General features: G+C 48.4%; 1 protein-coding gene across 2 annotated transcripts in view; it reads right to left on the bottom strand.

Moving 5' to 3' along the window:
- slc6a9 (solute carrier family 6 member 9) overlaps nt 1–14813 on the bottom strand; it is a 38798-nt gene that overhangs the window by 19328 nt on the left and 4657 nt on the right. The window contains exon 1 of one of the 2 annotated variants that reach the window (XM_084706834.1): nt 7809–7970. The exons of the other annotated variant lie outside the window; for it this stretch is intronic. Within the exon in view, the coding sequence (XP_084562960.1) occupies nt 7809–7847 (39 nt within the window). The 5' untranslated portion in view covers nt 7848–7970. Of the gene's footprint in view, nt 1–7808; nt 7971–14813 lie in introns of those variants that run through there. 2 annotated transcript variants of the gene reach the window in all.

The raw sequence follows: 14813 nt of genomic DNA, 5'->3' as shown, positions 1-14813 counted from the left end.
TGTAAACACGTGAAGGGAGATCGCTTCACACCAGTAAAATAACACTGGCTTCTTTTGTTGTCCGAGACAAAACTAAGCACAGAAAATTGCGTAAGTGGCACACGTAGTGTCCCTTCCCCGTCACCTTGTGTGTGTTCACTACAGTTCTGCTCAACCGCTCTGAAAGAAATCCCTGGATCCCAAGAAGCCCCTGCAGAGAAGGCTTCTCTATAAGGACCCTGTGAGGTGAAAGTAATTTGACTGAAGTCGCTGGGACCGTGGCTTCTCACCCTGCTAGCACAAACATTCCTGGGGACCTGATTGGTCCAGACCTGAATACCTGAATGCTCCATGGCTGATTGATTCAGCCAAATGGTGAGTTGTCAAGAGAGGAGAGATGAGGCAGGGGGAGATGAAGGGACTGGAGGGGCCACTGCTGGGGCCAGTCACACAGTGCTGCCCCCCCCAGGAGCAGGAGTCTTCTTTGGGTCACCTCACCCAGTCAGTAGTCACCCAGACACTCAGCCAACAAGCCAGTCATTATCCGTTACTTAGTAAAATATTAGTTGGTTAGTTGATATTCCGTTAGTTAGTAAAAACTTAACAATTGTTTTACTTCTACACTTCAAAATGTAAAATGGAGACCAAACCATTTATTTCTACCCAAATACTGACCTTGGATTTTAAAATGAACACTAATACACAACCAGTGTTGGGTAAGTTACTTCAAAAAAGTAATTAATTACTAATGACTTCATCAATATTGTTTATAAAATATTTTTGTATGATATTTCCATTCGGTAAAACAGCTACTACTTGCTTCAGCCAAGTCCGCAATCTTCCACTTCACACCGCAAAAGCCCGCGCTTATGCAACAAAAACTCACGTCACCCGTGCAACTGCACTACAGCTAACGAGGCAGCGTTCACTTTTATCCTAAAACAATACATTTAGATTTTAATTCAATATTGATTCATACAGAACTGTTTGACTAATTTACAGTATGTAACGCAAGTACATTACAAATAACTTATTAAATTACCTCAAAATGAACAGTAATCCCTTACTTTACTTTTTCAGTGGATAAGTAATTTAATTACAATAACTCATTACTTAGTAACGGGTTACACCCAACACTGTACACAACACATTCAAAACAAACAAACACTTATTTACACCCCGCATACTTCAAAACACCCAAGTCGAACAGATTCACCATCATGCCAAACATACACAATCCCTACATACACCACACCAACATGGCTTCTCCTTACCAGTGAGTTGTCCATGGTAGATATTTATCACACCTCTCTCACCCTTCCACAATGTCAGATATCTAGACCCAATCCTTGGTGTACCTTACAGCCTTTAGCTCCTATTCACTGGCATCTGTTAAGAGGCTATCGATACTGGAGAGCTACTTTAGAAGCTCCTGAAGGGAGTGGCAGTCAGGCAGAGCTCAACCTTAAGGGTGGGGGTGGGGTCGAAGGGCATGAGAGGAGTGGTCTCGCAGTTGGAAACCTAACGCTCTACACAGTCATGGATTGGACCACACTGCGCTGGCTGTCCGTGAAGATACTCCGGGGATCCTCCTGAAGGACTTCATCAAGAACGTTCTACCCAATCAGGATCCAGCCTTTCAGATGGAGATCTCTCCCCAATTATGCTTCTTTGTGTAAAGACTATGGGTCGTGCAATGTGCTGAACATGTCACATCATTACTGTAGCCTACGTTTGAGTTAGTAGTTAGTTTTTTTGCTGCGGATTCTTGCCATACCAAAACCTGACCCAACGCAACAACCTCGCCTTCTGTTCCACAAAGGTCTCGTCTGGCTGATCTCTTGGGTGTGGGTGGGGGGGATTCAAACCCAGAACCACAGACAACTTTCTCCACGGAGACGGGGACTGGCCCGGGTGCGAGCAGACTGGGCGAGACGCAGCCCGACTTGTCAACGCTGATCTGTGCAGAAAGGCAGGCCTGGCCTCAGCCCTGCGCTCCGCTTAACTAGATCATTCAATGAGCGCTTCATGGGGCATGGACATGTAGCGATGCGGGAGACTCGCCCGCGGAACTATTGGCCAACGCAAGCTGTTCACCTGCACCACACTCCCCCAGCCACACACTGTCGGTGTACACATGAACGCACACACACACACACACACACACACACACACACACTCGTCCTCGATGTCTCTTTTACACTGGGGGGAAAAAACACACACACACACACACACACACACAGGTGAACGTAAGCTTTCATCCAAAGCAGCACGTTCTGGATCCCTCTTCCTGACCCTGCAGGATCCGTGTCGGTACTGTACACGCTGTGTGTTACCCATTGTGGGGCTGCAGTGAAACGTGATCCTAGTTGGCAGAATGGGTCACTTCTTGTAACTGGCCTTATGCTCACCCACCCACTACTGCATGAGCTAGCATCCCTTCCCTCAAATGACTGCATTTACACTGAACTCCTACTTTTACACACACACACACACACACACACACACACGTGCGCACTACACTGTATGTTACAGTAGATTATTTGACTGTAGATCTGCAGGGGTTGCAGGTTCAAAATCCCCCGGTGCGTCGCTTTCGATTAAAACCTCTGCTACATGAACCCGTAATGAACAGGGACATCTGGTTTCCATTTGGACATAAAGTTTACGTGGTTTCCAGGGTTAGCCAATGAGAACCATTCATTTTAATGGGCATTTACCATGAATGGCCGTACAGCGATTTGGAGTCTTGCGTAAGAGGACCTTCTTACGACTGTCCCAAAACAAGACACGAGCCAGAGTCGTGCCAACCAGTCAGTCTGATGGGGGAGACCACGGTCAACAACAGCTGCTGGCTGCTGCATTGGATCCCTGTCTCACATGGCATCTGGGCCAGTAGGAGTGGCAACGCGAGGTATTTGCATACAAGTGAGCACGTTGAGAATGAGCAAGACTGACGGTGTACATGGTGTGGCTGTGGGCTCGTGGAGCAGAGGGCTCGTGGTGTGGCTGAGGGATCGTGGTGTGGCTGAGGGCTCGTGGTGTGGCTGAGGGCTCGTGGTGTGGCTGAGGGCTCGTGGTGTGGCTGAGGGCTCGTGGTGTGGCTGAGGGCTCGTGGTGTGGCTGAGGGCTCGTGGTGTGGCTGAGGGCTCGTGGTGTGGCTGAGGGCTCGGCACTTCTGAAGCTGTGAGTGGGTGGGCCAGGGGCCAGGCCTTCCACCCAGACCCTGCCAGGCTGCACTACGACCAGGGTACCCTCTCCCTCACCTCGCTCACACCCCCGTGCAGTCAACCTTTCACCCACCTCTCTCAGATCTCACATCCACCCTGATGCTCCGGGGACGTCCGCCCAGCCTGCTGCAGCTGTCGTCAGCCAGGGCATTTTTAGAGGCTCCACCTTTGACATGCATCCCTGTATAAGTCATCTTCAGCTGACACAGGGCCAGCCTCAGGTCACCTCTCCAATGGGGCCAACACCTCACACAGAAACCCCCCCCCCCACACACACACACACCACACCCCCCACCCCGGTGGGGGGGTCCCCCACCTCCTCTGGAGACAGAAATAGGAGCATGCAAGACAGAGAGGTAACTTGACGATGTTGTATTCTGTCATTAAATAGGATCTGTGGCTGGGCTGGGTCCCAGGCTCTCTGACGGTGTCATAATGGTGGCCTCGGAGACAGATTCTAAATGACAGCCTGTGGTCGCTTTCGCAGGACGGCCATCAACCAATCCATGGAATTGTTACATTTAGAAAGAATTCAAGCAATTGTCCTTTTGCACTTACGAGGCGCTCCAACTCTTACATTAACAGACGTCTTTATGCAACGAGCATTCAAATGGTGCCTTTAGTACAGGCAGCAGATAATTAAGGACCAACGCTACACTTTTCTGAAAAGCCTTACAGTGGATAGAGCCAGGAATTGGCAACATACTTGAGAGGTACATGCATAGTTACTTGACCACCTCAGATGGTATACCACAACAACATCCCAACAAGCTGTAGTTGTAGTTGGGTTGCAGTCTTAATGAGCGGCTCAGCAGTATACCATCTGTGTGATGGGGCTGCCACCTGATCTGACCACTGACCTGACCAATGGATGACCAGACCCCCGAGTTCTGGTCCAGCATGAGGGTTCCACACTGAGCTGGATAGGACACATTGGCCCTGGGACACATGCCCAGCCAGCCAGCCAGCCAGCCCTCAGGAACAGACTGCCTCCTAGCCTCCAAGTCAGACAGCCCTCCAGCACAGCCAGCCTCCCATCCTCCCAGCCAGCCAGCCTTCCTCCCAGCCAGCCAGCCAGCCAGCCCCCAAAGCTCTCTCACGACCCCCTTCCGTAACGATAAGCTCGTCAAAGAAGCAGCCTTGCTAGCGAGCCCTTCAGCTCAGCCATCCTTCCAGCCAGTAAGCAGCCAGCCAGCCAGCCGGGGCTGTGGTGCGTTCAGTGGGATGGTGTGGCTGCCAGCTGTGGGTCCGGGAGCTGCTCAGTGAGGTCAGGGAGGGGAGAGAGGAGCCTCCAGCACCATGTGGGGAGTCAGTGGAGCCCACAGCCATGCTCACATATGTCCCTCTCCCTCATTCCCCTCTCTCTCTCTCTCTCTCTCTCTCTCTCTCTCTCTCTCTCTCTCTCTCTCTCTCTCTCTCTCTCTCTCTCTCTCTCTGTCTCTCTCTCTCTCTTCTGCTGCCCTTGCTGCATCCTGTAAACATACCCACTGCACCCTTCCGCTCCATAAACTAGCTAACACCTGTCCCCCGGATGGAGGAGAGGGAAGAGATTCTTTTTTTTAAATTCAAGGTAATCATAAAGTCAGTGGTTCAGGAGGTTCATTTGATGAAGTTTGTGTCGTATAAAGCCCTACGCTCTATGAAAATCTGAACACGCAGATTTGCCCTTGATTTGATTGCAATCATGAAACCGTTTTTTCCAAAATAGTACATTTTACAAGCCTTAATTACTTTACTGAAACTATTGCAGAGTTAGCATTGTAGCTGCATCCGCACACTGAGAATAGCCATTTAATATGCTGGAGTCTAATGACATTGTAGACAACCCTAAAAACATTACCAGTCATAGAGACTGCTTTAGTTCCATTGAAAGCATTGATGAGAACAGAAAGCATTCCTGCTTTTCAACTCAACAACCCTCATTAGCTTTCTGGTAGAATTTGTCGCAATCCAGCTGATCTGGTTATGTACACACACGCACATCATCTGGGTCAATCGTTCAATCAGAGTCAAAGTTCTAACAACACGTCTGTTCTCATTACCAATATTTAAGTCATTATTCAAAAGAAGGCATTCGAACGACCCGTCCTCATTTTCGCCCCTGAAGATCGGACGCTTCTTCCTCCTTGTGAAGGCATGTCAGGGGAAGTCAGCGCTACCTCCACCGTGCTAATAACCACATCCTGCCCAACTTCCTATTAGTCCGATGACTAGTCAAGCATGCAGCGCAATGAGATGTGAGCTCAGCCTATTGTGCTGCCCAGCGCCCGGGTCAGTCTGACGACTGCCAGGATTGTAGGAATCCGATGCTGACCCCCCCCCCCCACACACACATCACAAGTAAACTCCTAACACCTATACTTACTTTACATGTGTATCATGTAGGCTGTGGTCAATTGGATGATATAAATAATGTGTTTTTGGCACTAGGAAATTTATGGCGCTTAAATATATCTACATTAGGATCGATAGTGCTGAGGCGACAGGCAGACAGAGAGACAGGCAGGCAGGCAGGGAGACAGGCAGGAAGGGAGAGAGGCAGGCAGGTAGGGAGAGAGAGAGGCAGACAGAGAGACGGGTGGGCAGGCAAGGAGACAGGCAGGCAGGGAGACAGGCAGGCAGGGAGAGAGGTAGGCAGGGAGAGAGGTAGGCAGGGAGAGAGGCAGGCAGGGAGAGAGGCAGGCAGGGAGAGAGGCAGGCAGGGAGAGAGGCAGGCAGGGAGACAGGCAGGCAGGGAGACAGGCAGGCAGGGAGAGAGGCAGGCAGGGAGAGAGGCAGGCAGGGAGACAGGCAGGCAGGGACACAGGCAGGCAGGGAGAGAGGCAGTGCAGTGTTGATGAAGCCTAAGCTCTGCCCCAGGTCCAGTCTGCTGTCAGTAAAGTCTGTCACGTCAGGAGCACCTGGTCCTAGAGGAGCACCAAACACTGTCAGATCTACACAACCAGCTCACCCATGTCCAACCTTCATACCCCATATGTCATGCCTGCTTATTTAACCAGGTCGCACTATATAGTATAAAACACATCATTTTACTGGAGCTGAATCTGAACATAGAAAAATGATTATCTACATTGAGATGAAACGATTCCAATGCAGATTTCCATTTTGTCTTGAGTTTGGTGACACGGCTCTACCGCAACATCAAACTGACCTCCAAATTACACAATTTTCTACAAGTTTGTCATTTTTCAAAAGGTTTCCAAGGTTTTTGCGCTGAGCACTTCTTTCATCTGAACAGAGAACAAACAAAGTCAGCCCTCAAACATGCCCCCTGACTTCAGTGTCCAGCCATCCTCATTAAGAGGACTGCCTGAGCCTAAGAGAGTGAAAAATGCTGAAAGCTGAAATGGAAATTCAAAAGATCTGAAAACTAAAAACGACATTGATGGAAAAGTTATATCCATAAAGTTATCTTCACCATACGAGGTGGATCAGGAAGAGTTTAAACCTAGTGCAAACAGCTGTAAGACAACGAATAAAAAATGCTGCAGAGTAAAAGGGAAATGACATTGATTTGTGTCTTTCAATGAAATCTGACGCACACACCCTCTTCAACACACATACATGAAGGTATGACTCTATACAAGTATGCAACACATACAAACTCACACTTATCTGAGGAACCTCACAATTCGCTCTAAAACTAGTTTATTTAGCTTAATTCCTGTGTTTTACCTACCGCAATCACCCCCATTTACCTCTTCACATAAATGTACTGTGTCTTTCTAAGTGTGTGTGGCAGTTGTATTGCCCGTGTCTCAATGCAGCCTGCCCTATAGGAGCCAGCTCAGCCCTGACTGAGTGCAGCGGAAGCCCAGAACAGAACTTGGCTCTCCTCACCCACCAGCCGGTAAGGAACCCCGCTCCAGAGCGGATGTATCTATATATTCTATCTTAAACAAATCTTCGGGGGCAATTGTTTAAGTGACAGGTCGGTTGGTCGATAAGAAAGGGCTGAAGGAAAGCAAGAAAACATAAATATGAGCCAACCCCCCCTTTTCTGGACACTTCTCTTTTTTACTCTGTCACTTCTTTCACACGCGGTTACCCGGCCCTCTTCCTTGGAAACGCCGTCCCACACACCCCCCCCCCCCCCCTCGGCCAACTCAGAGAGAACTTCCCACTGCAATTAGTTATAAAAACTTTTCAGAGCAGCCACACGTGGGGTGGTTTTTAAAGAGCTGTATCCCCCTCCTCACGTGGTGCTGCCGGGCCTATTGAGTCGTCACAGACCCCTCTGAATGATCACCGAAAAATAAGGCGGCAGAAACAATAGCGTGTCTTGATTAATTCAATTCTTTCAGGACCTAGTACCGTCGTCCGGGCAGCTCTGCACAATCGCCGCTTTGATAGTTGGATAAACTCACCCTCTCGCTAAAAGTGAATCTAATCTTTGGAAACACAAAGGAAAAAATATGACTTGAACCGTCTTTTTTTTCCCCTTTTCTTTTAGATACTTAGTTTACAATTGGAAACATTCTCGCTTACACGCCAAGGAAACGTGAAACTGTAGCCATCTACTGTAGCTTAATCCGGTCTCCCATCTGCGCTCCAGAATCCAGATAAGATTATTTAAAAAAACGGGTGAAAAGAACTGACCTGGTCTGTGGTGGCTGCAGTGGTGTTGGACTCTGACATGATGTGATGGTGAACAGTGGTTCTCTGATTTCCACTCCTGAGTTCTTCATTCACACCTTTCCTTTCGTTCCGCAGAAAGAGGGAAAAAAAAGAACACCCTCCTTTTGCCCTGGCTTGATTAATGCCCGAATTATTTTCACCTCATTTCATCTGATGGAGTTCTGCTTCCTCTCCGCCTCCCTCAGTCATTCGGCATGGTCGCGCCTCCTCTCTCTCTCTCTCTCTCTCTCTCTTCCCTCCCTCCCTCACGAGCCCTCCCTCTCTTTTTCCCTCTCACACTCACTTTTTGCTCACCCGCCCTCTCTCCGTGTCCATTTTCTCTTCGACTTCCCCATTTCAGGAAAATACACCCCCCCCTCGTCTCCCACCTCCCCTCTGCCCATTCTCTCCACCTCCTCCTCTCCCCCCCGCCCCATTCTCACCCCTCTCTCCCAAATAGGACAGGAGAGATCCACAGCCTTTGCCTCCACCTCCACAATGAATGGTCTGTTGTCACTCCAGCACCTTGGCTGCATACAGAGTGACGAGGGGGGGTGTGGGGGGGGGTATGGAGCGGGGAGGTGGGGGGAGGGGGTGGAACTGTGGTTGTGCTGGCCGGGGACTTGCCTGGCCAGGCCGGAGTCAAGCCCAGGGGCTGCTGCCAAGCTTCCTCCAGAGATGAAAGGGAGGAGGAGTGAGGAGGCGAGCGGCGGCTTCAGACTGGACTCACTCGTCTTGCTGTCTCTCCTATTTCTTCCATTTGTTTTCCAGGCAGCTGCAGCCCCCAGGACCACCAACAACTCCCATTCACAGACACTTGACTCTCAAATCCTCATACCCCTGACACTGCCAGTTCCCTTCCTGTGTGTGTGTGTGTGAAGACGCAGGGCACAGCCGGGGGGCAGATACCCCACTTGCTGTCGACAACATGTTTGCAGAGTTCCGCCCTTTTAATTCATACTCTTTCCTCTCTCCGTTTTTTTTTTGTCTTCCTTCACAAGGTCCAACGGACAACTCACTTATGGAGGCCGCCTTCACACAATGTATGGCCAACAACTCACCACAAAGACGACATTTGAGGGGTGATATAAAAGAGAAGGACATTGCATTAAGGGCTGGGAAGAGGGAGAAAGAGAGAAAGTGAGACAAGGAGAGAGATAAACAAAATGCCTCGTCACAAAAGGAGGCGATTTAAGACCCCATTCGTGGGCCAAGTCCTCGACAGAGTATGGCTGTCAGTGGTGTCAGAAGTTGACAGACAGCTGGCGGGATGCCTAATGAGTGTTTGATAGCTGAGGACAATGGAGGCAGACGGTTGGCTGGAGCCACTCCATGAGACGATGGGATTGGATGGAGAGACGTGGACAGCACGTATTGATTGGTCCATCTGCTCAAGAGCATGACTTCCATATGCAATGTTTAAGCATTGTCCCACTGTGGGAATAGGCTCATTTGAGTTCATAGCAGCAGTTCTGAGCTTGCATGTTAAGGATAACCAAGGCACAGTTGGCACATGATGAAAAACATTATTTTGGAATTTCACGAGAGGAAGAGAGATTTGATTATTTCCACATTTCAGACTTTCCTTTTTTATTCTCAGCGGTCTGTCTGTCTGTCTGTCTGTGTGTGTGTGTGCGCGTGTGCGTGACTAGCAAAATACATCGCAAACATGCAGACAGCTCTTTAAGAGTTCCTTTGGTCTGGCATGTGTGTGTGTCCAGGCACAGGTGAGTCCAGGCATCCACGAGAGCCTGTATGTATGTATGTATGTATGTGTGTGTGTGTGTGTGTGTGTGTGTGTGTGTGTGTGTGTGTGTGTGTGTGTGTGTGTGTGTGTGTGTGTGTATGTGTGTATACAGTTTGACATTGCAGGTCATTATCATCTCAACAGGGATCCTTCACTAAGCCCTATTAGCCCTGCACTACACAGCCTAAACACACACACACACACACACACACACACAAACCACAGAATAGGTCACCAATAATGAGCATCTCAGCACTGCCTGACACTTATCAATAGTTGAATAGGAGAGAAAGAGAGAGATGGGAAGGGGGTCCTATAAAGATGAAAAGAGATAAATCGACTTGGAAGCAGCTGCAGCAGATCCCCCTCATCCATACAAGTAGTTGTTGACTGTTGTAGGGAAACTTGTTTTGCTAATTGGCTAGTTATGTCTGGTGTTTAGCTCCAATTAGAGATCACAGATGCCGAGCCTGTGGAATTGCCCAGAACAGCTAAAATCAGTTTCTCTTTTCTTTCTTTGTTTTTTTTTGTTTTTTTTTACAATTTCTCAACAGCTGTGGTGTGAACTAGGATTATTCAAACACCACACAAACAACAACATAAACACACAGTGGGTTTTGACGGCAATGCCTCCACACAGGAAGATAAGCCTTGTGCTACTCTGAGAGAGGTGAGCCTACAGCCAGCATATCCCCAGACTTCCAAGGGAAAGAGAGGGAGGAAGAGAGAGAAACAGGGAGAAAGCAGAGAGGAGCTAGTGTGAGTAAGGAAAGACAATTCACAAAAACGAATAATGTGAACAGAGCTGTAGTCCTGCCATACTGTTAGTAATAGTAGTAGTAATAGCAATATTGTTAGTAATAGTAGTAGCAATAGCAATACTGTTATTAATAGGTATATTGTTATAAATAGTCTTTGAAGTGTTTTCTGAGTCCTGCACTTTGGAAATGTCTTTCACATGAGTTGTTTTAGGATCTGAGCTGCTGTCCAGCCAGACTCCATGAGGTAAGGTCAACAGATTAACCCAACCTGACCCCCCACACCCCTTTCCCCTGGGCCCCCTGCTAGCACCAGGCATGCCCTGTCCATCCACCCCACTCATGAGAAGTATACACATGACCAGGACTCTTTTAGAGGCAGCGTTCAAAACTGGCAACAGAGAGGACTAAATATCAATCAATCAAACTTTATTTATATACCAAAACAAATGCAACTCCAAGTGGAAATAGAAATGTGTAAAAAAGGAAAGTAGAGCAAGATGGCTACCCTCTGGCTCCCCTGCTGAAAGGTAACCCCAGATAGAAGAGACTAGATACGCCTGGCCCTCTTCTACCGCTCTACTGCTGCCCAACGCTGACATCCACTCCTCTGTCTGGAGGAGAGGGCAGAGGGGGTAGGGGGGGCAGGCCATTGGGAGCGGACAACTTCCGAGGCATGCAAGAATTTACAAAGGGTCGTGAGGCTGTGCACTGCCCATCAATGAGGCAGCCAGGGAGCAGGGGGACAACAGCCAGTTGCTATAGAGAGCAAGAGGAGGCCAAGGGGGAGAGGGAGGAGGGGGGGGAAGGGGAGAGTGAGGTACATGGACAACAAGAGTCGGGGTGTGAGAGAGGGGAGGAAAATGTTTGTGTGGCTACACTCCCTCTGGATTGAGAAAAGAGGTGGGGGTATTCTTCCGTCCTGTAGCATGTTGTCAAAGACCAAATAAAGACGCTTAAAAGAATATTTGGCGAGGTTAGCATCCTCAGTGTAGCATGTAGCATCAACACAATAAAATAAAATACCGGTTGAAAAAAATACGTGAAAAATAATAACAATGAGGGATTAGGCACAGTCCCAAGCAAGCTGTGGAACCTTGTTAGTGTCACACAAAAGGTTGTTAACGCTTGATGGAAGAAATATCCTACACTAGGACGGCATTTTTTAACAGTTATTAAACAATTAAAAAGCCTGAGACCAATTGCTACCAACATGGACTTGACAAACACTCATACGATCATAAGACAGTCAGACAGAGACAGAAATCCTAGCTACAGGACAGTTAGTGATCTACTGGAACTAGGTGATCCAAGTCAGATCCAGTGGAGTGGAACGACTTAGGTTCTGAGGATGTCCTTTTAATTGGCCTAGTTTGTCAGAAGATAAGAGACGATCTGGGGTAGGCATCTCGTGTGGATTGAAGATATGGTATTGTATAAGAGAGAGAATCAATCACACCACAGCTAATAGAACAATACAGTGGGTTTGATTCCTCTTGTTTCGATTGTTCATCAGGGAAAATGAAATGCATTTATTTGATTATGCATTTTATAATCTGTGAAATGATGAGGTCACATATTATTCATGAGAAAAGAACAGCCATTATGCAGAACACAGTAAAGCTCCACTTTCTCTGAGTGTCGGTCTGCCTTGGTCTCATGCCCTCGTGGTGTCTCTGTCACTCTCTCTGTCGCTCTTTCTCCATCTCCCTCTCTTCGGGATGATAACAATGAAGTTTGGTCTTATTAAATCCAAACCCATCTAGATATCTGTCCTTTATCCCAATTAGCTTAATATCTCATCGCCTGTGATTAGTTATCTGAAACAGGGATGAGAATCTCAGGGTCCTCCTCCTGTTCGGACGTGGGCTCTGGAGAGGGTGGTTATGGCTATGCAGCAGGACGGACGACACCACCGAGGGGAAGTCAGAAAACGAGCCCCTGGTTTAGCGTCACCGGTAGCTTTTTGTCCGGTCCGAACAAAGAAGGACACATTTCAGCGGAGACGGGGGGGTCGGGGGGGACAACAACTTCCTGATCCCTCCTTTCTTTCTCGTCCAATGGCGGACTCGGGATTGACACGGCCTGGACGGGCTTCTGGGAGACAGGAGCAGCGTTCTCCAACGCTTGGGTTAACCTGAAGTTTCCATGAACATTTCTCTCTCTCTCTCTCGCCCTCTCCCCCTCCCTTCTCTCTTCTCCTCTCCTGCCCCCACCCTCCCCCAACCCCTCAGTAATTTCGCTGGAAGGGACCCAGCTGTTAATTCTTTATAAATAGCGTGTAGCTCGGTTCCCCCTCGGGGAGACTGGGGGCTCAGTGGAAGCTTGGGAACAAATCGGGCCGGAAAAAGCACACAACATACACATTTTGACAAACATATGGGACCATTGCTGGGGATGAAAGTGAGGTGCATGTGACTTTAGCTCTCCTCACGTGGATTGTACAATGAACAGATTAGAGCGACAGACAGCAGTGACTGTCAGCCTCAAAACTAGGAGGGGCCAGGCATGCGTATTGTAAACAAATGTACATGTGTGCTGATGCAGTCAGCGCAGACTTCATCTACGGCCCTCACTGGCCACACACACACGCACACACACACAACAATAATAATACAAATATAAGTATGATAATATTCTCTGTGTTTGCAGATATTACTGGTAGTGCTCAGTTTGATTACTACATCTGAAAATAAATCTTCATAATCGGTTGAAAAATGAAAATCACAACAATCTTTATCAATGGAATGACATCTAGGGTAAAGTTCAGCTGTATGTCACAATAAACAGAACCACCTCTTACGAGGAAGAAGAATGAGTTTGAACTGAATGCGATTCTGTGTTCACACACACACAAAGTGACTTCAAGTACCAATTCACTTAAGAAGAGGTGGGTCAAGGGTGAAGGCCATTACTACTAGTAATTCATATGTTTGTTTCCAATTTAGTGTAGTGGGCTGGCTTCTAGAAAAAAAGGTGAGTGTTTCATCATGCATACACCAAACTGATTCTTTCTGACCTGTTCTCCAAGCATGTGATTGTGTCGCAGGACGCAGAAAACACACACATACTACATGTGACAACTTCACCAGGTCACTTCACATATCTAATGAGCATAACCACTAACTTTCCTAAAGCAATGTATGGTGTACATTACAAACAAACCCGTAATGAACTGACCTTTTCAAATCCATTTGTGACTCTCACTTTATTTCATAGTGTTGTGTGTTTAGTCGTGTGTTTTGTTTTGCACTTTTGTTATTGTCATCGGAGCTGGAAGGCTATATTCGTGTCCTCTGGGCTACTCTTGTCCTTGCCTGCTTCTGCAACACTGAGGTCACCCCTAAACACTGCAGCCGACGGGGGTTCCTGCCATGGGGGGGGGGGGGGCCTGAGAACTCCAGACCCCCCCGTGTCCCATGCCTATATCCACCACTCAGCACACAGGCAGAGCAGGTTGAGTTCAAGCGCAACAAATCACCGAAATATGGGGTGGAAAAGCCTTTGAAGACGCGTCCCACTGGAACCGTTGAAAAAGATTCATAACAATAAAAGTAATGGGATGATTTAAGAGCCCCCCCCTTTGTCTCCTGCTATGCAAAACTGCTGTCCATAATTTGACAAACCTGAAGAGGAGGAGAAATGGGATTTCTTGTTTATCCTTTTGGAATGGGGGCAGTGGGTGGAGGAGGAGGGCAGTGGGTGGAGGAGGAGGGCAGTGGGTGGAGGAGGAGGGCAGTGGGTGGGCTGAGGTGGCTATTAAATGGAAAAAGGGATGGAGGAAGTAAGGGGGGAAAACAGAAAAACTACATTTTCAGCCTGAGTGGTTTCTTCAAATGAAATCTAAAGGCCGAAACTCAATGGGCCCCTTTTTTTTTTTTTTGGTCGGGGAGCCTTTTAAAGGGAGCGCAGCAGTGGACGTGTTTGGCATTTGGTGGCCCTTGTCCTTCTATTGTGCGTTCGCCACAGTGGCTGCTTCTGCTTGGGCCCCCGATGCGCTCTCCTCATGCACTCCACTGTACAGCCATCCAGTCATCCAGGCAGCACAGAGGCTCAAACATGAACAGAAATCATGTCTGACTTCCTCACCGTCACCCATTCCCTCTGTTCTCCCCTCGTCCACATCTGTTCCCATGGCCTGAGCCTGAGGCCAGGGCTGCACGGCTGCACAGTTAGAAAAGATGTGAACACTGCAGCTAATGCAGCTGACTGACTGGCAGCTCAATATGGCCCTTATATAAGGAAAGAGGGAGAAACGGAGAGAGAGCGAGAGAGCGAGAGAGCGAGAGAGAGAGAGAAAGAGAGAGAGAGACAGAGAGAGAGACAGAGAGAGAGACAGAGAGAGAGACAGAGAGACAGACAGAGAGAGAGACAGACAGAGAGACAGACAGAGAGACAGACAGACAGAGAGACAGACAATGGAACGAGGCGCAAACTGAAAAGAAGGTGGAGCGTCCCACCTTGCACACATACCTCCGCCAG

Source organism: Hypomesus nipponensis, chromosome 10 (assembly GCF_054491055.1).
Source record: "Hypomesus nipponensis isolate SF chromosome 10, ASM5449105v1, whole genome shotgun sequence".
Classification (NCBI taxonomy): Eukaryota; Metazoa; Chordata; class Actinopteri; order Osmeriformes; family Osmeridae; genus Hypomesus; species Hypomesus nipponensis.
This window is presented reverse-complemented; position numbering and strand designations above follow the sequence as displayed.